This window comes from Pseudophryne corroboree, chromosome 3 (genome assembly GCF_028390025.1).
Source record: "Pseudophryne corroboree isolate aPseCor3 chromosome 3, aPseCor3.hap2, whole genome shotgun sequence".
In the NCBI taxonomy this organism is placed as follows: Eukaryota; Metazoa; Chordata; class Amphibia; order Anura; family Myobatrachidae; genus Pseudophryne; species Pseudophryne corroboree.
This window is the reverse complement of record NC_086446.1, coordinates 468,900,332-468,927,492: the sequence shown is the minus strand read 5'-3', so window position 1 is coordinate 468,927,492 and position 27,161 is coordinate 468,900,332. Positions and strand designations below refer to the sequence as shown.

Below are 27,161 nucleotides of genomic sequence, written 5' to 3'. Positions count from 1 at the left end.
ACCGCGTACCGAAGACTGGAGCACCACCAAACATTCCTGAACCTGCCCTGCCATCATCTGAAGCAAGAGGTGGTAACGAGGTGGAATTCAACCCTCTATATGCTTCAGAGGATGGAGGAGCAGCAAAAGGCCATTCAAGCCTATACATCTGGCCACGATATAGGCAAAGTAGGTGGAATGCACCTGACTCAAGCGCAGTGGAGAATGATTTCAACGTTGTGCAAGGTTCTGCAACCCTTTGAACTTGCCACACGTGAAGTCAGTTCAGACACTGCCAGCCTGAGTCAGGTCATTCCCCTCATCAGGCTTTTGCAGAAGAAGCTGGAGACATTGAAGGAGGAGCTAAAACAGAGCGATTCCGCTAGGCATGTGGAACTTGTGGATGGAGCCCTTAATTCGCTTAACCAGGATTCACGGGTGGTCAATCTGTTGAAATCAGAGCACTACATTTTGGCCACCGTGCTCGATCCTAGATTTAAAACCTACGTTGGATCTCTCTTTCCGGCAGACACAAGTCTGCAGAGATTCAAAGACCTGCTGGTGAGAAAATTGTCAAGTCAAGCGGAACGTGACCCGTCACCATCTACTCCTTCAAATTCTCCCGCAACTGGGGGTGCGAGGAAAAGGCTAAGAATTACGAGCCCACCCGCTGGCGGTGATGCAGGGCAGTCTGGAGCGAGTGCTGACATCTGGTCCGGACTGAAGGACCTGCCAACGATTACTGACATGTCGTCTACTGTCACTGCATATGATTCTCTCACCATTGAAAGAATGGTGGAGGATTATATGAGTGACCGCATCCAAGTAGGCATGTCAGACAGTCCGTACGTATACTGGCAGGAAAAAGAGGCAATTTGGAGGCCGTTGCACAAACTGGCTTTATTCTACCTAAGTTGCCCTCCCTCCAGTATGTACTCCGAAAGAGTGTTAAGTGCAGCCGCTCACCTTGTCAGCAATCGGCGTACGAGGTTACTTCCAGAAAATGTGGAGAAGATGATGTTCATCAAAATTAATTATAATCAATTCCTCCGTGGAGACATTCACCAGCAGCAATTGCCTCCAGAAAGTACACCGGGACCTGAGATGGTGGATTCCAGTGGGGATGAATTAATAATCTGTGAGGAGGGGGATGTACACAGTGAAAGGGGTAAGGAATCGGAGGATGATGATGAGGTGGACATCTTGCCTCTGTAGAGCCAGTTTGTGCAAGGAGAGATTGATTGCTTCTTTTTTGGTGGGGGCCCAAACCAACCAGTCATTTCAGTCACAGTCGTGTGGCAGACCCTGTCGCTGAAATGATGGGTTCGTTAAAGTGTGCATGTCCTGTTTATACAACATAAGGGTGGGTGGGAGGGCCCTAGGACAATTCCATCTTGCACCTCTTTTTTCTTTCATTTTTCTTGGCATCATGTGCTGTTTGGGGACAATTTTTTGGAAGGGCCATCCTGTCTTGATTGACACTGCAGTGCCACTCCTAGATGGGCCAGGTGTTTGTGTCGGCCACTTGGGTCGCTTAGCTTAGTCACACAGCGACCTTGGTGCGCCTCTTTTTTTCTTTGCATCATGTGCTGTTTGGGGAGTATTTTTTGGAAGGGCCATCCTGTCTTGATTGACACTGCAGTGCCACTCCTAGATGGGCCAGGTGTTTGTGTCGGCCACTTGTGTCGCTTAGCTTAGTCACACAGCCACCTTGGTGCGCCTCTTTTTTTCTTTGCATCATGTGCTGTTTGGGGAGTATTTTTTGGAAGGGCCATCCTGTCTTGATTGACACTGCAGTGCCACTTCTAGATGGGCCAGGTGTTTGTGTCGGCCACTTGTGTCGCTTAGCTTAGTCACACAGCCACCTTGGTGCGCCTCTTTTTTTCTTTGCATCATGTGCTGTTTGGGGAGTATTTTTTGGAAGGGCCATCCTGTCTTGATTGACACTGCAGTGCCACTCCTAGATGGGCCAGGTGTTTGTGTCGGCCACTTGTGTCGCTTAGCTTAGTCACACAGCCACCTTGGTGCGCCTCTTTTTTTCTTTGCATCATGTGCTGTTTGGGGAGTATTTTTTGGAAGGGCCATCCTGTCTTGATTGACACTGCAGTGCCACTCCTAGATGGGCCAGGTGTTTGCGGGCAATTCCGCTGCCGCTCTCACGGTTCCTGCTGCTGCCATCAGTGTACCCCATTCCTTCTGGCATGCACCCTTTCCCACCACCTCCGGTTGCTGCGTGCCGTCATGTTGCCTGTGGTCAACTGACTTCTGTTTATCCAATGATAAGTCCTTTATCGGTCAGTTGATTCTCCCCATCAGTCACAGCGCAGCAGGAGGTATAAAAGGACTTGCTAGTTCTCTAGCAATTCACCAGAGCAATGTTGCTACATCAGCTGTGTCCCTATGCTCCAGACTCCTGTGTTCAGATCCTGTTCCCAGAAGATCTGTCTTGTTGCACTGGAGAACTACAGGTTCCAGCCTGATCCAGTAACAGCCTGTATTTCCTGTGCTTCAGTTCCTGTCATATGCAGCTATTTGAACTAGTGACAGCACTCAGTGATCACAGCTGGCTCCCTGTATCCTGCTATTCATTCCAGCTGGTTCCAGTGGGATCCGGACTGAAAGTCGACAGTAACTAGGTCGACAATGTCTAGGTCGACCACTATTGGTCGACAGTAACTAGGTCGACAGGGTGTCTAGGTCGACAGGGTCTTTAGGTCGACATGTTCTAGGTCGACAGGTCAAAAGGTCGACATGAGTTTTTCACAATTTTTTTCTTTTTTTAACCTTTTCATACTTAACGATCCACGTGGACTACGATTGGAACGGTAATCTGTGCCAAGCGAAGCGGTAGCGGAGCGAAGGCACTATGCCCGAAGCATGGCGAGCGAAGCGAGCCATGCGAGGGGACGCGGTGCACTAATTGGGGTTCCCGGTCACTCTACGAAGAAAACGACGCCAAAATAACATTAAAAACTCATGTCGACCTTTTGACCTGTCGACCTATAACATGTCGACCTAAAGACCCTGTCGACCTAGACACCCTGTCGACCTAGTTACTGTCGACCAATAGTGGTCGACCTAGACATTGTCGACTTAGTTACTGTCGACTTTCAATACCACACCCGGTTCCAGTCTGGTTCTGAAGCAATTGTCAGTTCCAGCCTGACTTCAGTTCCATTCCAGCCAGTTCCAGTCCGGTCCAGAGGCAATTCTCAGTTGCAGCCTGACTTCAGTTCCATTCCAGCTGGTTCCAGTCTGGTCCATCAGCAGTTGTCAGTTCAAGTCTGACTTCAGTTCCTTTACAGTTGGTTCCAGTCCAGACCAAAAACAATTGTCAGTTCCAATCTGACTTCAGTTCCATTCCAGCATGGTCCAGAAGCAATGTCAGTTCAAACCTGACTTCAGTAGCATTCCAGCCAGTTTCAGTCTGGTACAAAAGCAATTGTCAGTTCCAGCCTGACTCTAGTTCCATTCCAGTTGGTTTCAGTTCAGTCCAGAAGTATAACCCGCTTCAGCCTGATTCCAGTGAACTCCCCCGCCAGTTCTTATCCTGAATCTGCAGTAGTCAGTTCTGCCCCACTACACAAACCTTGTACTTAGCTCTCCCGCTCCAGTATAACATCATGCACAAGAGCTGCTTACACCCACCTACAGCAGCTTCCTGCACACACTACTGAATCACCTCCAGTGTCACCCTCGGGAATCCAAGAATAGGCACCATCAGAATGTGGGTTAGGCCAGACAGTTTATCCTTAAGCATGCTTGGATGTTTATTGAGGATAACTGCAGTTGTCAGCAGTAACAGAATGTAGTACAGAGTAATCGGCTATGTTACCAGAGGCAGCAGTAGCAGTAGCCATAATGTTGGCAGTGATCCCCGTGATAAGACTTCCCTGGAGGAAAATGTGCTGCATGTCTGAGCAGTACATCACAGTCACACACAGTTAAGATGGTGCAGGAGCACAAGAACACAAGTATAGGCACCAGCAGAATGTGGGTTAGGCCAGACAGTTTATCCTTAAGCATGCTTGGATGTTTAATGAGGATAACTGCAGTTGTCAGTAGTAATAGCAGTGACGGAATGTAGTAGAGAGTAAGCGGCTATGTTACCAGAGAAAGCAGTAGCCGTAATGTTGGCAGTGATCCCCATGATAAGACACCAGCGCGTATACACCCCTGGCAACGAGCATTACCCCTGGCAGTGAGCATTACACATCCCCTGGGAACGAGCATTACCCCTTGCTACGAGCATTACACATCCCCTGGGAATGAGCATGACACCCAGAGCATGAATCCCCTGGCAACAGGGCATGACACCCAGAGCCAGAGCATGAAACCCATGGCAAAGAGCATGAAACCCCTGGCAACGAGCATTACACACCCCTGGGAATGAGCATGACACCCAAAGCCAGAGCATGAAACCCCTGGCAGAGAGCAAGGCACCCCTGGCAATGAGCGTGGAACCTAGAGCATGAACGAGCAGGTAATTTAAAAGTAATTAGAAGCCTTACTGTAGGGCAAAATGTATCACGGGCATTGCGGTATGTGGCATAATATGGGACAGGGGGCATAATATAGCGCACGGGGCATTAATGTGTGGCACTGAATATGGTGAATTTTTTTCTTTTCTGTTGAGGTCTGTTGGTGCAAGGTTAAAAACTGGGGTGTTTTGTAGTATTTTCCTGTAAGGTCACACCCATTTTAGCAAGACGACGTCCCCCTTGCCAGGAGTTTTCTATGTATATGGGGAGGGGGTGGTCGCATTTTACAATGTCTATTGTGGGGGGGAGGTCATTTTTTTGCTGTTCGCACTGGGAGACAAATTGTCTAGAAACAGCCCTGACGACATTACACAGCAGAATTATTTAATTTAATCCCTGCTGTAGTTGTACACTAATACATTTCATGAATTGCAAATTTACAAAACAGTGTGAACCAGTGTAAAAAAAGCAAAACAAAAGGTAAGCTCAACGATCATACCGCCAGCAGTGGCGCTCGCAGGGGGGGAGGGGGGGTTCCGAGCACCCAGAACCCCCCCCCCCCCCCTCCCCTCCACCAAAAAAAAAATATATATATATATATATTTTTTTGCTGCATGAGTATTATTGACTGTCTAGCGTCCTCTGCAGCCTGCTCTCTTCCTGGTGGAGTGCTTAATAAAAGTTTACTTAGTTTTACTTTACATGTGCATACATATAAACTAGAGATGTGCACCGGAAATTTTTCGGGTTTTGTGTTTTGGTTTTGGATTCGGTTCCGCGGCCGTGTTTTGGATTCGGACGCGTTTTGGCAAAACCTCCCTGAAAATTTTTTGTCGGATTCGGGTGTGTTTTGGATTCGGGTGTTTTTTTACAAAAACTCCTCAAAAACAGCTTACATCATAGAATTTGGGGGTAATTTTGATCCTATAGTATTATTAACCTCAATAACCACAATTTCCACTCATTTCCACTCTATTCTGAACACCTCACACCTCACAATACTATTTTTCGTCCTAAAATTTGCACAGAGGTCGCTGGATGACTAAGCAAAGCGACCCAAGAGGGCGGCACAAACACCTGGCCCATCTAGGAGTGGCACTGCAGTGTCAGACAGGATGGCACTTAAAAAAATTGGCCCCAAACAGCACATGATGCAAAGAAAAGAGAAAAAGAGGTGCACTGTAGTCGCTGGACGGCTAAGCTAAGCGACACAAACACCTCAATATCACAGGAATTATTTGTTCTAATCAATGGTATTATTGGTCCAAATCACTGGAAGAAAATTACAAAATCACTGGAATTATTCGTTCTAATCAATGGTATTATTGGTCCAAATCACTGGAAGAAAATGACAAAATCACTGGAATTATTCGTTCTAATCAATGGTATTATTTATTGGTCCAAATCACTGGAAGAAAATGACAAAATCACTGGAATTATTCGTAAACATCTGTAAAAAGTCGCTGCTTTCTGATTACAGAAATGCTCAGATATTCCTGCAAATCCACAATCCCTTCCCAGAGGAAAAAGAAATTGAGAAACCGTTGTTTGAGAACGTTTGTTCTCTCTCCCTTACAAAGGAACAAACCACTTTCCAAGAAGACTGACGTTTTGGGTGCTGCAGAACCCTTGTGGTGCCATATAAATAAAGGATAATAATAATAATAATATAGGATGTATAATCCCCAGGTGTATCTCACACATCACACAGTACAGTATATAGGGTGCATAATCCCCAGGTGTATCTCACACATCGCTCAGTACAGATTATAAAATGTATAATCACCAGGTGTATAACACACGTCGCACAGTACAGTATACATACTGGTCACAACAATGCAGCAGATATTAAGCACTGATCAGGATACTAGAAGTGACACAGAGCTGCAAGATACAGCAATGGCCTACTGTACTGTACTATTTATGTATACTGCTGGTCACCAAAATGCTGCACTGTCCTACTACATACTGCTCACAATAATGCAGCACAGATATGGAATGGATACTTGCAGTGACACAGAGCTGCAAGATACAGCAATGGCCTACTGTACTGTACAAACAGAGCCGGCCCTGTTTGTAAGGGATAGAGAACAAACGTTCTCAAACAACGGTTTCTCAATTTCTTTTTCCTCTGGGAAGGGATTGTGGATTTGCAGGAATATCTGAGCATTTCTGTAACCAGAAAGCAGAGACTTTCTACAAATGTTTACGAATAATTCCAGTGATTTTGTCATTTTCTTCCAGTGATTTGGACCAATAATACCATTGATTAGAACGAATAATTCCAGTGATTTTGTCATTTTCTTCCAGTGATTTGGACCAATAATACCATTGATTAGAACGAATAATTCCAGTGATTTTGTCATTTTCTTCCAGTGATTTGGACCAATAATACCATTGATTAGAACAAATAATTCCTGTGATATTGAGGTGTTTGTGTAGCTTAGCTTAGCCGTCCAGCGACCACAGTGCACCTCTTTTTCTCTTTTCTTTGCATCATGTGCTGTTTGGGGCCAATTGTTTGTAAGTGCCATCCTGTCTGACACTGCAGTGCCAGGTGTTTGTGCCGCCCTCTCGGGTCGCTTTGCTTAGTCATCCAGCGACCTCTGTGCAAATTTTAGGACTAAAAATAGTATTGTGAGGTGTTCAGAATAGAGTGGAAATGAGTGGAAATTGTGGTTATTGAGGTTAATAATACTATAGGATCAAAATTACCCCCAAATTCTATGATGTAAGCTGTTTTTGAGGGTTTTTTTTAAAAAAAACACCCGAATCCAAAACACACCCGAATCCGACAAAAAAATTTCAGGGAGGTTTTGCCAAAACGCGTCCGAATCCAAAACACGGCCGTGGAACCAAATCCAAAACCAAAATATAAACCCGAAAAATTTCCGGTGCACATCTCTAACACATTGTGTATACATACATATCAACACACACACACACACACACACACACACACGTGTATATATATATGTGTACTGTATGTATGTATGTATATATATATATATGTATGTATGCATGTTTAATATGCTATGTATATGTGTGTGTGTGTGTGTATGTATGTATATGTATATACACTGCTCAAAAAATGAAAGGGAACACTAAAATAACACATCCTAGATCTGAATGAATAAAATATTCTTATTAAATACTTTGTTCTTTACATAGTTGAATGTGCTGACAACAAAATCACACAAAAATTATCAATGAAAATCAAATTTATTAACCCATGGAGGTCTGGATTTGGATTCACACTCAAAATTAAAGTGGAAAAACACACTACAAACTGATCCAACTTTGATGTAATGTCCTTAAAACAAGTCAAAATGAGGCTCAGTTTGTGTAGCCTCCACGTGCCTGTATGACCTCCCTGCAACGCCTGGGCATGCTCCTGATGAGGTGGTGGATGGTCTCCTGAGGGATCTCCTCCCAGACCTGGACTAAAGCATCCGCCAACTCCTGGACAGTTTGTGGTGCAACGTGGCGTTGGTGGATGGAGCGAGACATGATGTCCCAGATGTGCTCAATTGGATTCAGGTCTGGGGAATGGGCAGGCCAGTCCATAGCATCAATGCCTTCGTCTTGCAGGAACTGCTGACACACTCCAGCCACATGAGGTCTAGCATTGTCTTGCATTAGGAGGAACCCAGGGCCAACCGCACCAGCATATGGTCTCACAAGGGGTCTGAGGATCTCATCTCGGTACCTAATGGCAGTCAGGCTACCTCTGGCGAGCACATAGAGGGCTGTGCGGCCCCCCAAAGAAATGCCACCCCACACCATTACTGACCCACTGCCAAACCGGTCATGCTGGAGGATGTTGCAGGCAGCAGAACGTTCTCCTTGGCGTCTCCAGACTCTGTCACATCTGTCACATGTGCTCAGTGAGAACCTGCTTTCATCTGTGAAGAGCACAGGGCGCCAGTGGTGAAGTTGCCAATCTTGGTGTTCTCTGGCAAATGCCAAACGTCCTGCACGGTGTTGGGCTGTAAGCACAACCCTCATGGAGTCTGTTTCTGATCATTTGAGTAGACACATGCACATTTGTGCCTTGCTGGAGGTCATTTTGCAGGGCTCTGGCAGTGCTCCTCCTGTTCCTCCTTGCACAAAGGCGGAGGTAGCGGTCTCCTGCTGCTGGGTTGTTGCCCTCATACGGCCTCCTCCACGTCTCCTGATGTACTGACCTGTCTCCTGGTAGCGCCTCCATGCTCTGGACACTACGCTGACAGACACAGCAAACCTTCTTGTTACAGCTCGCATTGATGTGCCATCCTGGATGAGCTGCACTACCTGAGCCACTTGTGTGGGTTGTAGACTCCGTCTCATGCTACCACTAGAGTGAAAGCACTGCTAGCTTTCAAAAGTGACCAAAACATCAGCCAGAAAGCATAGGAGCTGAGAAGTGGTCTGTGGTCACCACCTGCAGAACAACTCCTTTATTGGGGGTGTCTTGCTAATTGCCTATAATTCCCACCTGTTGTCTATTCCATTTGCACAACAGCATGTGAAATTGATTGTCAATCAGTGTTGCTTCCTAAGCGGACAGTTTGATTTCACAGAAGTGTGATTGACTTGGAGTTACATTATGTTATTTAAGTGTTCCCTTTATTTTTTTAGCAGTGTGTATATATATATATATATATATATATATATATGTGTGTATGTACGGTATATATACGTGTAGACATGTATATGTGTGTATATATATATATATATATATAATACACACACACACAGAGACACACTAGTTTTACGGACCCAGCATATACTGGGTAACCTCAGTCCCCACCCCCGTGATTGGCTCCACCCAGTTCTGGAAACTCCCCCATGCAAATCCTGCGTTTGCCACTGACCGCCAGATTTGCACTCCATTGCGAATAGCACTTGTCTACTGCAAAACTCGGCGCATTTCCAGCAAAACATAACTCATCTATACTGTATAACACTTCCAAGTTTTCCAAATAGAGGATTATACAGGGACGTGCAGTCAGGGGAGGCAGTGCCTCCCCTGTGTTTAATTAGTAAAATAATACATAGAAGATACTTATGACATATATGTCATAAGTATCTTCTTGATGTAATGGATTTTTTTTTGTGTGAAATGACTTTGGGGGCACTGATAGCAGGGCCTCCCATACATAATAGGTACGGGGACAGAGTGGGGGGCGGAGCCTAGCACTGGGCTGTAAAAGCCCATTGAAGAATATGGAGAAAGCGGCACTGAAAAAAGTGCCTCACTGACTGGGACACCACCCCCATGTCAGCGAGGCACCTGTGATTGGACTGGATCCGCTGTCCAATCACTCAGACGCGGTGAGAGGCGGATGTTGGGACGGGAGCAGCGGTGGGTCTGCAGTAACTGCTGCTCTCCCCTGTCATCCTCCGCCGGCTCAGTCCCCCCCTCCCGCTGACAGGCAGCTCTCCGCTGTGCGGCTCTCCCCTGGCAGTGTCCGGCGGCTACGTCCCCCCCTCCCGCTGACAGGCAGCTCTCCACTGTGCGGCTCTCCCCTGGCAGTGTCCGGCGGCTCTGTGCCCCCCTCCCGCTGACAGGCAGCCCTCCGCTGTGCGGCTCTTCCCTGGCAGTGTCCGGCGGCTTCGTCCACACGCAGCAGCAGGCAAGTCAGAGTCTCTCTCTCTCTCTATCTATCTCTCCCCCCCCCCCCCCTCGTAGATTGAAGTTTTTATGTGTAAATTACTTATTTTCCAGGTATTGTATTCTACTGGACAAGCGGACGTGATCGGCGTGGGATGTAGGTAAGTAATCTCTCTCATTTTTACAGGTCTATTGAATTCTACTGGACAAGTGGACGTGACCGGCGTGGGATGTAGGTAAGTAATCTCTCTCTCTCATTGTTACAGATACCCCTATTGGATTCTACTGGACAAGTGAACGTGACCGGCGTGGGATGTAGGTAAGTATGTGTGAGTGTGTAAGTGTATTATAATAAAATTTTACTTTCACGGTGTGTGTGTTGTGTTTTTATTTGGGTATTTTTTGTTGTTGTAGAACTACAGGTACCAGCGGTATGGGGGGTGATCTCCTATGGCTTGGTGACTATTGTGTGCTTTCCTGAGGGACATCTCCCAGGTTCCAACTGCATTAAGGATGGCAGCTTTCATTCAGATAAAAGTACACAATCTGGATCTTTGAAAGTCTTTTTGTATATTTACAGGACAAAGCTTCAATATAAGTCTTGCTGGGGGCTTTATTTTCCATCATGCCGATATAGTACTGTTAATTGTATATTTAAATACACATTAGTGTTTCTATTTTTTGTTTCTCAACAGGCAAAGAGTGTGGTGGCGGCCTCATTGTCTAGCTTCAAGCTTGACTATGAATTGTTTAAGGAACAACTGGAGGAAGAGTTGGAGAGTAAAGCAGAGCTCCAGAGGCAGATTTCTAAGATGAACAATGAGGTCATACACTGGAGGACACGATATGAGAATGAGGCCATTCAACGCACCGAGGAACTAGAAGATGCCAAGTGAGAAACGAATGATGCTAAAATCTTTGGCCTTATAATTAATTATATTGCTAATCTCGCTGCTAACCCATAGTAAATATATCCAGTTGTCACATGAACAAGCCTTCACCCTAAATATAAAGCTACCTGCGTACTGAGTAGGGTTTATTCCAGTAGATTTATGGCTATGAGATAATATTTTCTCTCTTGTGACAGACCTATAAGCTTAGTTGTGAATATTTGAGTTATTTCCTCCATCTACAGTATACTGTATATGGTATAGTATGCTTCAGTTGTAGTCCATACATTCACGCTATTGGGGGTAATTCCACGTTGATCGCAGCAGGATTTTTGTTAGCAATTGGGCAAAACCATATGCACTGCAGGGGAGGCAGATATAACATGTGCAGAGAGAGTTAGATTTGGGTGGGGTGTGTTCAATCTGCAATCTAATTTGCAGTGTAAAAATAAAGCAGCCAGTATTTACCCTGCACAGAAACAAAATAACCCACCCAAATCTAACTCTTTCTGCACATGTTATATCTGCCTCCCCTGCAGTGCACATGGTTTTGCCCAATTGCTATCAAATATCCTGCTGCGATCAACTTGGAATTACCCCCTTTGTTCCCATGTTGCAAATGGGCAAGGTGTCCTCTAATTTCATGGTGGCACATTTGCATGGAAGACTGGCACTATGGCAGAGTCTTTTGCAGATGAACATGTCTCTGGGAAAATTATACCAGGGTCATTTATCCAGTTATTTCATCAGCAATGGCTGCAAGTTAAGTATAGTCAATGGATGCATGTTTACACAGGGGCCTGTGTGTACACCCTATACCCACTATAGATACATCTCTGGTCCTACATTATTGCCTTCAATTGATAAAACATGCTCTTTTCCAGTGGTGGATTTTACCTATGCGCTACAGAACTGCAGCTCCTCCAGTAACATCCACCGTTCCTCTCAATGTAAGTGAGCAAGATGCAGTCGTTGACTGCACTGGCTTCATTGTGACTGGCAGTGACTTCCTATTAAAAGTTCTGTCTGTCAGTCACAGACACTATAGGCAGTCACATTGGGAGGTGTTTCCTCCTTTTGGGACTTCCAGGCTGGAATGTGATTAGCAGAGAGAGGGTTTCCTGTAGGAAGCCACTCCCTGTCTTTTGTGCAGCCCTGGCTTGCATCTATGGGCTGCAGCCAATGCAGTCCATCGCACTGTGCAAAACATTGGCCCTCATTCTGAGTTGATCGCAGCAGCAAGAAAGTTAGCAATTGGGCAAAACCATGTGCACTGCAGGAGGGGTAGATATAACATGTGTAGAGAGAGTTAGATTTGGGTGGGGTGTGTTCAATCTGCAATCTAATTTGCAGTGTAAAAATAAAGCAGCCAGTATTTACCCTGCACAGAAACAAAATAACCCACCCAAATCTAACTCTCTCTGCACATGATATATCTGCTTCCCCTGCAGTGCACATGGTTTTGCCCAATTGCTAACTTTCTTGCTGCTGCGATCAACTCAGAATGAGGGCCATTGTGCAGGTGCCTGGACCTGGTTGGCTGTCTCCTTTCCTTCCTGGGCACGATAGTAGCGCCAGCCGGGCTATTTTTGATCCCTTATTGCCATGATAAGCCTAGATAAAAAAAGTATTATATTATCAGGACTAAGGTGGGTATTCAGTAGCAGACGCTACTGAGATGCGATTGCATCTCCCTGCTTGTCCCCGCATTGCGCATGCACTGAACTCGTGCTGCGCGTGCTTGGGCTGGGGAGATGTGGTCGCATCTTAATTATGTGAACGCCTCTGCCTGACTTTCAAAACATTATTCCTATTTTCAGATAGTGAAAACTCAAAATAATGTTTTAGAAATATGCGGAGGCAAAGGGGCTTCACTTATTTAATGATGCGATCGCGTGCATCGATGACCACTATTAGCATACTGGGCGGCCTTAATATTTTTTTGGATACGAACTTCCAAAATTATTCCTCTCCAGCCTGTACCTTCAGAAACTATAGATTTTTCAGGATTGTCATCTTGAAGAGGTGTTTTGCTTATTGAGTAGATTGAGTAGATTTCACTGATAGTGGCTGCAGTTTTTTTGATGTCTAAGGGGGTAATTCAGACCTGATCGCTGGGCTGCTAACTTTACTGTCCTGCTTTCAGATAGCCGCCGCCCAAGGGGGAGTGTAAATTTGCCCCATGCAAGTGTGCGCCGAGCTGCAAAAATCCAGTGTGTGCAGCATGTGCGCAGCCCAGGACTTACTCCTATAGTGCGGTAAGAAAAGGCTGATCGGGCCGGAGCTGACGTCAGACATCCTCCCTGAAAATGCTTGGGAGTGCCTGCATTTTTCTGGGCATTCCCAGTAAACGGCCAGTAAACACCCACAAACGGCCTGTTCCTGTCAATCGCCTTGCAAACGCACGTGCAAATAAAATTTTCGCACCATCCTGTCACTGACCAGTAAAGCCCGTTATTGTTTGCGAACACGCGTGCGTATACTCGGTCATGTTTTTAGCATTTTGGGGACATGTCCAGTACTCCCAGAGCAGCTGGGCAGCACCCAGCTCACTTTCCTGCTTTGTATAGTCTCTCTCAAACCCCAACCCACCTACAGGTGGGACAGTGTCTTAATAGTGGAACTGTCCCACTGGAATTGGGACAGTTGGGAGGTATGCTAGTGCATGCTCTGTGCCAGATTATTAATAGCAATGCACTGTAGACAATACACCACAGTACTGTGCAGTATAAGGACTGCATATATATAAAGTATAAGTATGTATAATAAGTGCACAGTCTGGAACCTAATCCCTAAAGTAGGAGATGGGCTCCACGGCAGTGAGGCCAACCGGGGGTTTCCCCTGTACGCCTGTGGGCTAGTCCAACACTGCTAGCAACCACTCTTCATCTTGTATCTGCATATACTCATCTCCAGTCTCCTTTAATAAGCAATTTATTTTATTCAACAAACTACAAAATATTTCCAAAATGTTGAACCTACTGAACTAATGAGATCTGGTTTCCCATCCTCAAGAGAGAGATTCAAATGTGATTTGAAGTAATTTTTCTTTCATCAAGACTGTGGGACACTGGACCGTGGGATTGCAAGATGGCCTGGAGTTTGGCACTTAAACTACTGTGACTTTAATTCTAAGCTCCTCCCCTCTGCATCCCCAGAATGCCAGTTTCTTTTTGGTGCCTTAGTAGATAGGGCATGATTTAGAAGGCTGCTCTGCTGTCCTCATTGTAGATAGATATGTTTGTTTTAATTTGAAACTTATTTTTTTTCCAATGGGGCAGTGGCGACCTTCTGGGCAGTGCGACAATAGGCTTTGGCAGAACTAGTCTGTTGTGTAGCTACATAATTTTCTGCCCACACCATTACTCATTTTTATTGTTTTCATATGTTTGCCTCAGGTGATGCCCACTTTGGCTGTACAGTTTTCCAGTCAGGCAGCCTGAGCATTCCCTCCCCTGGGGACAGCTGTTGAACATCCTATGGTCCAGTGTCCCACCAGCCTTGCTGAAAGAGAAAAGAGGATTTTTGGTCACGTACCATTGAATCCTTTTCTCTAAAGCAAGCAGTATGTGGGACACTGCGTTATCTCCCTCCTGCTCAGTCAGGCCAGGTGTAAGTTCTTGACCGTCTTTTCCCTATGGATTTGTTTGTTCTTAACAGTTTCACTGGGTTCCTGCTACTCCTTACCTGCCTCTCTACTGTATGCTGGGGTTGCAGGGAAGAGGAGCTTAGAATTAATGTTACAGTAGTTTAGGTGCCAAACGCCAGCCCATCCTGCGATCCCATGGTCCAGTGTCGCACAGCCTGCTTCAGAGTAAAGGATTCAACGGTAAGTAACCAAAAATCATTCTACCACTAATTGATTTGACAATTAAAAAATGTATTTCCTAGAGATGTGCACTTGAAATTTTTCGGGTTTTGGTTTTGGGTTCGGTTCCGCGGCCGTGTTTTGGGTTCGACCGCGTTTTGGCAAAACCTCACCGAATTTTTTTTGTCGGATTCGGGTGTGTTTTGGATTCGGGTGTTTTTTTCAAAAAACACTAAAAAACAGCTTAAATCATAGAATTTGGGGGTCATTTTGATCCCAAAGTATTATTAACCTCAAAAAACATAATTTCCACTCATTTTCAGTCTATTCTGAATACCTCACACCTCACAATATTATTTTTAGTCCTAAAATTTGCACCGAGGTCGCTGGATGACTAAGCTAAATGACCCTAGTGGCCGACACAAACACCGGGCCCATCTAGGAGTGGCACTGCAGTGTCACGCAGGATGGCCCTTCCAAAAAACACTCCCCAAACAGCACATGACGCAAAGAAAAAAAGAGGCGCAATGAGGTAGCTGTGTGAGTAAGATAAGCGACCCTAGTGGCCGACACAAACACCGGGCCCATCTAGGAGTGGCACTGCAGTGTCACGCAGGATGGCCCTTCCAAAAAACACTCCCCAAACAGCACATGACGCAAAGAAAAAAAGAGGCGCAATGAGGTAGCTGTGTGAGTAAGATAAGCGACCCTAGTGGCCGACACAAACACCTGGCCCATCTAGGAGTGGCACTGCAGTGTCACGCAGAATGGCCCTTCCAAAAAACACTCCCCAAACAGCACATGACGCAAAGAAAAAAAGAGGCGCAATGAGGTAGCTGTGTGAGTAAGATAAGCGACCCTAGTGGCCGACACAAACACCTGGCCCATCTAGGAGTGGCACTGCAGTGTCACGCAGGATGGCCCTTCCAAAAAACACTCCCCAAACAGCACATGACGCAAAGAAAAAAAGAGGCGCAATGAGGTAGCTGTGTGAGTAAGATAAGCGACCCTAGTGGCCGACACAAACACCGGGCCCATCTAGGAGTGGCACTGCAGTGTCACGCAGGATGGCCCTTCCAAAAAACACTCCCCAAACAGCACATGACGCAAAGAAAAAAAGAGGCGCAATGAGGTAGCTGTGTGAGTAAGATAAGCGACCCTAGTGGCCGACACAAACACCGGGCCCATCTAGGAGTGGCACTGCAGTGTCACGCAGGATGGCCCTTCCAAAAAACACTCCCCAAACAGCACATGACGCAAAGAAAAATTAAAGAAAAAAGAGGTGCAAGATGGAATTGTCCTTGGGCCCTCCCACCCACCCTTATGTTGTATAAACAGGACATGCACACTTTAACCAACCCATCATTTCAGTGACAGGGTCTGCCACACGACTGTGACTGAAATGACGGGTTGGTTTGGACCCCCACCAAAAAAGAAGCAATTAATCTCTCCTTGCACAAACTGGCTCTACAGAGGCAAGATGTCCACCTCATCATCATCCTCCGATATATCACCGTGTACATCCCCCTCCTCACAGATTATCAATTCGTCCCCACTGGAATCCACCATCTCAGCTCCCTGTGTACTTTGTGGAGGCAATTGCTGCTGGTCAATGTCTCCACGGAGGAATTGATTATAATTCATTTTAATGAACATCATCTTCTCCACATTTTCTGGAAGTAACCTCGTACGCCGATTGCTGACAAGGTGAGCGGCGGCACTAAACACTCTTTCGGAGTACACACTTGTGGGAGGGCAACTTAGGTAGAATAAAGCCAGTTTGTGCAAGGGCCTCCAAATTGCCTCTTTTTCCTGCCAGTATAAGTACGGACTGTGTGACGTGCCTACTTGGATGCGGTCACTCATATAATCCTCCACCATTCTTTCAATGGGGAGAGAATCATATGCAGTGACAGTAGACGACATGTCCGTAATCGTTGACAGGTTCTTCAGTCCGGACCAGATGTCAGCATCAGCAGTCGCTCCAGACTGCCCTGCATCACCGCCAGCGGTGGGCTCGGAATTCTGAGCCTTTTCCTCGCACCCCCAGTTGCGGGAGAATGTGAAGGAGGAGATGTTGACAGGTCGCGTTCCGCTTGACTTGACAATTTTCTCACCAGCAGGTCTTTGAACCCCAGCAGACTTGTGTCTGCCGGAAAGAGAGATCCAAGGTAGGTTTTAAATCTAGGATCGAGCACGGTGGCCAAAATGTAGTGCTCTGATTTCAACAGATTGACCACCCGTGAATCCTTGTTAAGCGAATTAAGGGCTCCATCCACAAGTCCCACATGCCTAGCGGAATCGCTCCGTGTTAGCTCCTCCTTCAATGTCTCCAGCTTCTTCTGCAAAAGCCTGATGAGGGGAATGACCTGACTCAGGCTGGCAGTGTCTGAACTGACTTCACGTGTGGCAAGTTCAAAGGGCAGCAGAACCTTGCACAACATTGAAATCATTCTCCACTGCGCTTGAGACAGGTGCATTCCACCTCCTATATCGTGCTCAATTGTATAGGCTTGAATGGCCTTTTGCTGCTCCTCCAACCTCTGAAGCATATATAGGGTTGAATTCCACCTCGTTACCACTTCTTGCTTCAGATGATGGCAGGGCAGGTTCAGGCGTTTTTGGTGTTGCTCCAGTCTTCTGTACGTGGTGCCTGTACGCCGAAAGTGTCCCGCAATTCTTCTGGCCACCGACAGCATCTCTTGCACGCCCCTCTCGTTTTTTCAAAAATTCTGCACCACCAAATTCAAGGTATGTGCAAAACATGGGACGTGCTGGAATTTGCCCATATTTAATGCACACACAATATTGCTGGCGTTGTCCGATGCCACAAATCCACAGGAGAGTCCAATTGGGGTAAGCCATTCCGCGATGATCTTCCTCAGTTGCCGTAAGAGGTTTTCAGCTGTGTGCGTATTCTGGAAACCGGTGATACAAAGCGTAGCCTGCCTAGGAAAGAGTTGGCGTTTGCGAGATGCTGCTACTGGTGCCGCCGCTGCTGTTCTTGCGGCGGGAGTCCATACATCTACCCAGTGGGCTGTCACAGTCATATAGTCCTGACCCTGCCCTGCTCCACTTGTCCACATGTCCGTGGTTAAGTGGACATTGGGTACAGCTGCATTTTTTAGGACACTGGTGACTCTTTTTCTGAGGTCTGTGTACATTTTCGGTATCGCCTGCCTAGAGAAATGGAACCTAGATGGTATTTGGTACCGGGGACACAGTACCTCCAACAAGTCTCTAGTTGGCTCTGCAGTAATGATGGATACCGGAACCACGTTTCTCACCACCCAGGATGCCAAGGCCTCAGTTATCCGCTTTGCAGCAGGATGACTGCTGTGATATTTCATCTTCCTCGCAAAGGACTGTTGGACAGTCAATTGCTTGGTGGAAGTAGTAAAAGTGGTCTTACGATTTCCCCTCTGGGATGACCATCGACTCCCAGCAGCAACAACAGCAGCGCCAGCAGCAGTAGGCGTTACACGCAAGGATGCATCGGAGGAATCCCAGGCAGGAGAGGAATCGTCAGAATTGCCAGTGACATGGCCTGCAGGACTATTGGCATTCCTGGGGAAGGAGGAAATTGACACTGAGGGAGTTGGTGGGGTGGTTTGCGTGAGCTTGGTTACAAGAGGAAGGGATTTACTGGTCAGTGGACTGCTTCCGCTGTCGCCCAAAGTTTTTGAACTTGTCACTGACTTATTATGAATGCGCTGCAGGTGACGTATAAGGGAGGATGTTCCGAGGTGGTTAACGTCCTTACCCCTACTTATTACAGCTTGACAAAGGCAACACACGGCTTGACAATTGTTGTCCGCATTTCTGTTGAAATAGTTCCACACCGAAGAGCTGATTTTTTTGGTATTTTCACCAGGCATGTCAACGGCCATATTCCTCCCACGGACAACAGGTGTCTCCCCGGGTGCCTGACTTAAACAAACCACCTCACCATCAGAATCCTCCTTGTCAATTTCCTCCCCAGCGCCAGCAACACCCATATCCTCCTCATCCTGGTGTAATTCAACACTGACATCTTCAATCTGACTATCAGGAACTGGACTGCGGGTGCTCCTTCCAGCACTTGCAGGGGGCGTGCAAATGGTGGAAGGCGCATGCTCTTCACGTCCAGTGTTGGGAAGGTCAGGCATCGCAACCGACACAATTGGACTCTCCTTGTGGATTTGGGATTTCGAAGAACGCACAGTTCTTTGCGGTGCTTTTGCCAGCTTGAGTCTTTTCATTTTTCTAGCGAGAGGCTGAGTGCTTCCATCCTCATGTGAAGCTGAACCACTAGCCATGAACATAGGCCAGGGCCTCAGCCGTTCCTTGCCACTCCGTGTGGTAAATGGCATATTGGCAAGTTTACGCTTCTCCTCCGACAATTTTATTTTAGATTTTGGAGTCCTTTTTTTACTGATATTTGGTGTTTTGGATTTTACATGCTCTGTACTATGACATTGGGCATCGGCCTTGGCAGACGACGTTGCTGGCATTTCATCGTCTCGGCCATGACTAGTGGCAGCAGCTTCAGCACGAGGTGGAAGTGGATCTTGATCTTTCCCTAATTTTGGAACCTCAACATTTTTGTTCTCCATATTTTAATAGGCACAACTAAAAGGCACCTCAGGTAAACAATGGAGATGGATGGATACTAGTATACTTATGGATGGACGAGCGACTGCCGACACAGAGGTAGCTACAGCCGTGGACTACCGTACTGTGTCTGCTGCTAATATAGACTGGATGATAATGAGATGAAATCAATATATATATATATAATATCACACTAGTACTGCAGCCGGACAGGTAGATATATTTATTATGTAATGACTGATGACGGACCTGCTGGACACTGTCAGCTCAGCAGCACCGCAGACTGCTACAGTAAGCTACTATAGTAGTATGTATAAAGAAGAAAGAAAAAAAAAACCACGGGTAGGTGGTATACAATTATGGATGGACGAGCGACTGCCGACACAGAGGTAGCTACAGCCGTGGACTACCGTACTGTGTCTGCTGCTAATATAGACTGGATGATAATGAGATTAAATCAATATATATATATATATATATATAATATCACACTAGTACTGCAGCCGGACAGGTAGATATATTTATTATGTAATGACTGATGACGGACCTGCTGGACACTGTCAGCTCAGCAGCACCGCAGACTGCTACAGTAAGCTACTATAGTAGTATGTATAAAGAAGAAAGAAAATAAAAAAACCACGGGTAGGTGGTATACAATTATGGATGGACGAGCGACTGCCAACACAGAGGTAGCTACAGCCGTGGACTACCGTACTGTGTCTGCTGCTAATATAGACTGGATGATAATGAGATGAAATCAATATATATATATATAATATCACACTAGTACTGCAGCCGGACAGGTAGATATATTTATTATGTAATGACTGATGACGGACCTGCTGGACACTGTCAGCTCAGCAGCACCGCAGACTGCTACAGTAAGCTACTATAGTAGTATGTATAAAGAAGAAAGAAAAAAAAAACCACGGGTAGGTGGTATACAATTATGGATGGACGAGCGACTGCCGACACAGAGGTAGCTACAGCCGTGGACTACCGTACTGTGTCTGCTGCTAATATAGACTGGATGATAATGAGATGAAATCAATATATATATATATAATATCACACTAGTACTGCAGCCGGCAGGTAGATATATTTATTATGTAATGACTGATGACGGACCTGCTGGACACTGTCAGCTCAGCAGCACCGCAGACTGCTACAGTAAGCTACTATAGTAGTATGTATAAAGAAGAAAGAAAAAGAAAAAACCACGGGTAGGTGGTATACAATTATGGATGGACGAGCGACTGCCGACACAGAGGTAGCTACAGCCGTGGCCTACCGTACTGTGTCTGCTGCTAATATAGACTGGATGATAATGAGATGAAATCAATATATATATATATAATATCACACTAGTACTGCAGCCGGACAGGTAGATATATTTATTATGTAATGACTGATGACGGACCTGCTGGACACTGTCAGCTCAGCAGCACCGCAGACTGCTACAGTAAGCTACTATAGTAGTATGTATAAAGAAGAAAAAAAAAAAAAAACACGGGTAGGTGGTATACAATTATGGATGGACGAGCGACTGCCGACACAGAGGTAGCTACAGCCGTGGACTACCGTACTGTGTCTGCTGCTAATATAGACTGGATGATAATGAGATGAAATCAATATATATATATATAATATCACACTAGTACTGCAGCCGGCAGGTAGATATATTTATTATGTAATGACTGATGACGGACCTGCTGGACACTGTCAGCTCAGCAGCACCGCAGACTGCTACAGTAAGCTACTATAGTAGTATGTATAAAGAAGAAAGAAAAAGAAAAAACCACGGGTAGGTGGTATACAATTATGGATGGACGAGCGACTGCCGACACAGAGGTAGCTACAGCCGTGGGCCTACCGTACTGTGTCTGCTGCTAATATAGACTGGATGATAATGAGATGAAATCAATATATATATATATAATATCACACTAGTACTGCAGCCGGACAGGTAGATATATTTATTATGTAATGACTGATGACGGACCTGCTGGACACTGTCAGCTCAGCAGCACCGCAGACTGCTACAGTAAGCTACTATAGTAGTATGTATAAAGAAGAAAGAAAAAAAAAAAAAAACACGGGTAGGTGGTATACAATTATGGATGGACGAGCGGACTGCCGACACAGAGGTAGCTACAGCCGTGGACTACCGTACTGTGTCTGCTGCTAATATAGACTGGATGATAATGAGATGAAATCAATATATATATATATATATAATATCACACTAGTACTGCAGCCGGACAGGTAGATATATTTGTATTATGTAATGACTGATGACGGACCTGCTGGACACTGTCAGCTCAGCAGCACCGCAGACTGCTACAGTAAGCTACTATAGTAGTATGTATAAAGAAGAAAGAAAAAAAAAACCACGGGTAGGTGGTATACAATTATGGATGGACGAGCGACTGCCGACACAGAGGTAGCTACAGCCGTGGACTACCGTACTGTGTCTGCTGCTAATATAGACTGGATGATAATGAGATGAAATCAATATATATATATATATAATATCACACTAGTACTGCAGCGGACAGGTAGATATATTTATTATGTAATGACTGATGACGGACCTGCTGGACACTGTCAGCTCAGCAGCACCGCAGACTGCTACAGTAAGCTACTATAGTAGTATGTATAAAGAAGAAGAAAAAAAAAACACGGGTAGGTGGAATACAATTATGGATGGACGAGCGACTGCCGACACAGAGGTAGCTACAGCCGTGGACTACCGTACTGTGTCTGCTGCTAATATAGACTGGATGATAATGAGATGAAATCAATATATATATATATAATATCACACTAGTACTCGCAGCCGGACAGGTAGATATATTTATTATGTAATGACTGATGACGGACCTGCTGGACACTGTCAGCTCAGCAGCACCGCAGACTGCTACAGTAAGCTACTATAGTAGTATGTATAAAGAAGAAAGAAAACAAAAAAACCACGGTAGGTGGGTATACAATTATGGATGGACGAGCGACTGCCGACACAGAGGTAGCTACAGCCATGGACTACCGTACTGTGTCTGCTGCTAATATAGACTGGATGATAATGAGATGAAATCAATATATATATATATAATATCACACTAGTACTGCAGCCGGACAGGTAGATATATTTATTATGTAATGACTGATGACGGACCTGCTGGACACTGTCAGCTCAGCAGCACCGCAGACTGCTACAGTAAGCTACTATATTAGTATGTATAGAAGAGAAAGAAAAGAAAAAAACCACGGGTAGGTGGTATACAATTATGGATGGACGAGCGACTGCCGACACAGAGGTAGCTACAGCCGTGGACTACCGTACTGTGTCTGCTGCTAATATAGACTTGGATGATAATGAGATGAAATCAATATATATATATATAATATCACTAGTACTGCAGCCGGACAGGTATATATATTTATTATGTAATGACTGATGACGGACCTGCTGGACACTGTCAGCTCAGCAGCACCGCAGACTGCTACAGTAAGCTACTATAGTAGTATGTATAAGAAGAAAGAAAGAAAAAAACCACGGGTAGGTGGTATACAATATTATATATATATTATATACAATTTTATATATATATAGTATATATATATATATATATTAAACTGGTGGTGATTATTAAACTGGTGGTCAGGTCACTGGTCACACTATCAGCAACTTGCAAGTAGTACTCCTAAGCAGACAATCACAATATATATTATACTGGTGGTCAGTGTGGTCACAATGGCAGTGTGGCACTCTGGCAGCAAAAGTGTGCACTGTACGTTATATGTACTCCTGAGTCCTGCTCTCAGACTCTAACTGCTCCCCACTGGTCAGTGTCTCCCCCACAAGTCAGATATACATTATACAGTCACACTATCTATCTATCTATCACTTCAGCAAGTAGTAGTACTCCTCCTAATGCTCCCCAAAATTACTACCTGTGTCTCTCTCTACTCTAGTCTCACTCTCTTCTCTAAAACGGAGAGGACGCCAGCCACATCCTCTCCCTATGAATCTCAATGCACGTGTGAAAATGGCGGCGACGCGCGGCTCCTTATATAGAATCCGAGTCTCGCGATAGAATCCGAGCCTCGCGAGAATCCGACAGCGGGATGATGACGTTCGGGCGTGCTCGGGTTAACCGAGCAAGGCGGGAAGATCCGAGTCGCTCGGACCCGTGTAAAAAAACCTGAAGTTCGGGCGGGTTCGGATTCCGAGGAACCGAACCCGCTCATCTCTAGTATTTCCATGACATTCTTTGTGTTGAGTCTGTTGCTAGCCAAAACTTGCTGGTGAAGGGTTCAGTGGTAGGCAATTAAATCAGGGAAGTCATCATGTCGCCGACAGAGGGCTATAAATACATTAACATGATCTCTCATTGCTTTTGCTCCATCTGTACTGATATCAGCAAGGTTTTCCAATGGTGTTTTAAGATTAGAGACTATAGAGTGAAAATAATAAATATTTTCTCACCTCTAGTTCTCCCTTTTAAAGAAAGCATTCCAAGTACTGTAGTTCTTCTTTGATAATGCAATCTTCAAAGACCATACACATTTGACGTTTCCGTCGAGGTGCCCGACGGCCTATACGGCCGATCCGGTGGGGTGGGGGAGGGTTTGGCAACGGGGGAAGTGAAGTTTCTTCACTCCCTGACATCACCTGGCCCCACAGCCCTGCATGCTAATATGGACGATTTTGCAGGTATAAACAGGCTGAACGAATGCAGGGCCGCACATTGTTGATTGTTGGTGCCTACACACTGAGAGATATGAACAATTTCTCGTTCATTACCGAACGAGATTGTTCATACCGTCCGCACACATCGGCCTGTGTGTAGGGCCCTTATCAGCTAGTTACTTGGCTGATGACTGTAGATTCATCGAGTAGCTGTTCACCTAATTTTTTTCTATTCATCGTGCGACTGTATTTCTAGATAGTTGAAGATGCTGGTTAGCAGCTTAGCTTTCTTCTTTTATGTTTAAATACTTTAAAAAAAAAATCATTAGCAATCTCAAGAAAACACTCTTTCACACACTCCCCTTCAAAGAAAGTTTAGTATTTCTTGGCAAACAGGTTTCTCACCTCTAAAGAGTAAGTGGCTACATTGTTAGAATGTGAGCTTGGTTTTGCCAGCAATTGCTGCTGAGCTGCTAATTTAAATTTAAGATCTTTGTGGGGAATTCAAAATTCACTTGTTTTGTGTGCTGCGATAATTAATGGTCACCCGATTGAGCAATTCAGTTGTTTTTGGACATGTCTTAAGTTATCGTTAAGCAAAAAGTACACCCATCTTAAGTCCTGGTTAGTGGGTGCCCAAATTACAGACTTTTGCACATTTCTGATCACCAACTCAGGAGGCTGCAATCAGAAATTTGTCCACACGTTTAAATTGCTCCATCGAGTGCCCACTAATTAGAGACACGATAAAAACCAATTGAATTCCCCCTTTTGAGTTTCATTTTATGAATTTAACTTTTCAGTGGACAATCAGCATCATATTTACTATGATGGAGAGCACTATAATGACGTTTCAAGTTATCCTTTTTTGGTAATGACACTACAGCACTACACTCGTATTTAAGATAATATATTTTGGTCTTTGACGCACTCATTTTCGCACATTCAATTCTGTTAAAACTACAATTAATCTTGGATTGTGGCTGGACACTGAAACATCAGGTATCAGCCATGATTAAATCCTTATTCTATCATCTGAGAAATATAAGCAGAATCAAGCATTTAATTCATACATGCATTTCTATCATCACGCTTGGACTACTGCAATGCCCTCTACCTGGGTCTCTCATCAAAAGAATTCCACCACTTGCAGATGCAAAATGCAAAATGCAGCTGCTAGGCTGTTAACTAACAAGCCCCCTTCCTGCCACATAACACCAATGCTCTACTCCATCAGATAGCTGGCTGTAAGATGCCCAGGGTCACAGAGAGATCTACAGGGCACATGTAGTGGGAGGACATATCCAAATTGGGGAGTCATGGCCTTGCCCCCATCCCGGCACCCCTGAAGATGACAAATCTGTTTCTGACTTTCTAAGCCCTTTATAACCAGGAACCAAGATACCAGAAGCAACTATTGATTCCTTACTACCCGCTTGCTTACTGCGATCTGCAGACGAAGGGCTATTAGCAGTACCTAGAACCTCCCTTAATTCATTTGGGAGTTAAGCTTTTAGCTTTGTGGCCCTCACTTTATAGAACTTAATTACTCGCAAAATTTGCAACCTCCACTCTAGAAAACTTCTAAAAGCTGACTAAAGACTTTCGTTCCTAAAAAGAAATCCAGAAATCCACCCTCTTTTATGTTAAGTTTATTTTGTACATATCTTGTGTGGGGTTTATTAATGCAAATATAAAGCACTTTGAGTTCTACTGTGAGAATATTGGTATAGGTATATAACTTTATTATTATTAATTACACCTCCCTATAGGAGGAAACTAGCCAACCGTTTACTGGAAGCTGAGGAAGCTGTAGAAATGACTCAGACCAAATGCTCCAATCTAGAGAAAACAAAACAGCGACTTCAGGAGGAGATGGAAGATATCTGCATGGACCTGGAGAGGGTAAAAAGTTTCTTGTTACATTGTTTTTACGTTATACATTTTGGGGTTGTCTATTGTAAAGTATAATACAGTAACAATGAAAAACAGATGGAGATATTTAACAAATCTCACAGTATAGAGTAAGAAATATTCAGTGCCCCTGGTTTGTTTAAAGTTTATTAATATTGTGCCAGACATTGAATGCATTAGGATCTAGTGACATCACTCAGGTAGGAAACATGCTGTGCCTCATGCCTCCACATAATGTCACTAGTTTCTAATGAATTGATAAAATGACAAGTCGATTTATCAAATACCCCTGAAAAATCCTATTTCCTACAGTCGCTCAGTGTAGCTATAGAATATTTTGGGTGGCTATTTATTATAAAATAATACTGGTCGGCATCAGTAAGCAGCAGTGACTTAGCTGAGCAATCAGACTCCCTACTCCCGGGGCAAAGGCGTAGCTACCATAGGTGCAGGCAGTGCAGCTGCCATGGGGCCCAGAGCTGAGAGGGGCCACCATTCCTGTCACAGTTACATTTGTTATATACATTTTTCATCATTGGGCAATAGGCATATTATATACTATAATGTAAATTGGGGGTACAGTGTAGAGATGAGCGCCTGAAATTTTTCGGGTTTTGTGTTTTGGTTTTGGGTTCGGTTCCGCGGCCGTGTTTTGGGTTCGACCGCGTTTTGGCAAAACCTCACCGAATTTTTTTTGTCGGATTCGGGTGTGTTTTGGATTCGGGTGTTTTTTAAAAAAAACACTAAAAAACAGCTTAAATCATAGAATTTGGGGGTCATTTTGATCCCATATTATTATTAACCTCAAAAACCATAATTTCCACTCATTTTCAGTCTATTCTGAATACCTCACACCTCACAATATTATTTTTAGTCCTAAAATTTGCACCAAGGTCGCTGGATGACTAAGCTAAGCGACACTAGTGGCCGACACAAACACCGGGCCCATTTAGGAGTGGCACTGCAGTGTCACGCAGGATGTCCCTTCCAAAAAACCCTCCCCAATCAGCACATGACGCAAAGAAAAAAAGAGGCGCAATGAGGTAGCTGACTGTGTGAGTAAGATTAGCGACCCTAGTGGCCGACACAAACACCGGGCCCATTTAGGAGTGGCACTGCAGTGTCACGCAGGATGTCCCTTCCAAAAAACCCTCCCCAATCAGCACATGACGCAAAGAAAAAAAGAGGCGCAATGAGGTAGCTGACT

At 45.0% G+C, this 27,161-nt stretch overlaps 1 protein-coding gene across 1 annotated transcript in view; it reads left to right on the top strand.

Moving 5' to 3' along the window:
* The window catches only part of LOC135056040 (myosin-16-like), a 580,471-nt gene that overhangs the window by 304,073 nt on the left and 249,237 nt on the right, over positions 1 to 27,161 (top strand). Inside the window, exons 10-11 of the mRNA XM_063960763.1 lie at positions 10,752 to 10,948; positions 25,813 to 25,945. Of these exons, the coding sequence (XP_063816833.1) occupies positions 10,752 to 10,948; positions 25,813 to 25,945 (330 nt within the window). The remainder of the gene's footprint in view (positions 1 to 10,751; positions 10,949 to 25,812; positions 25,946 to 27,161) is intronic.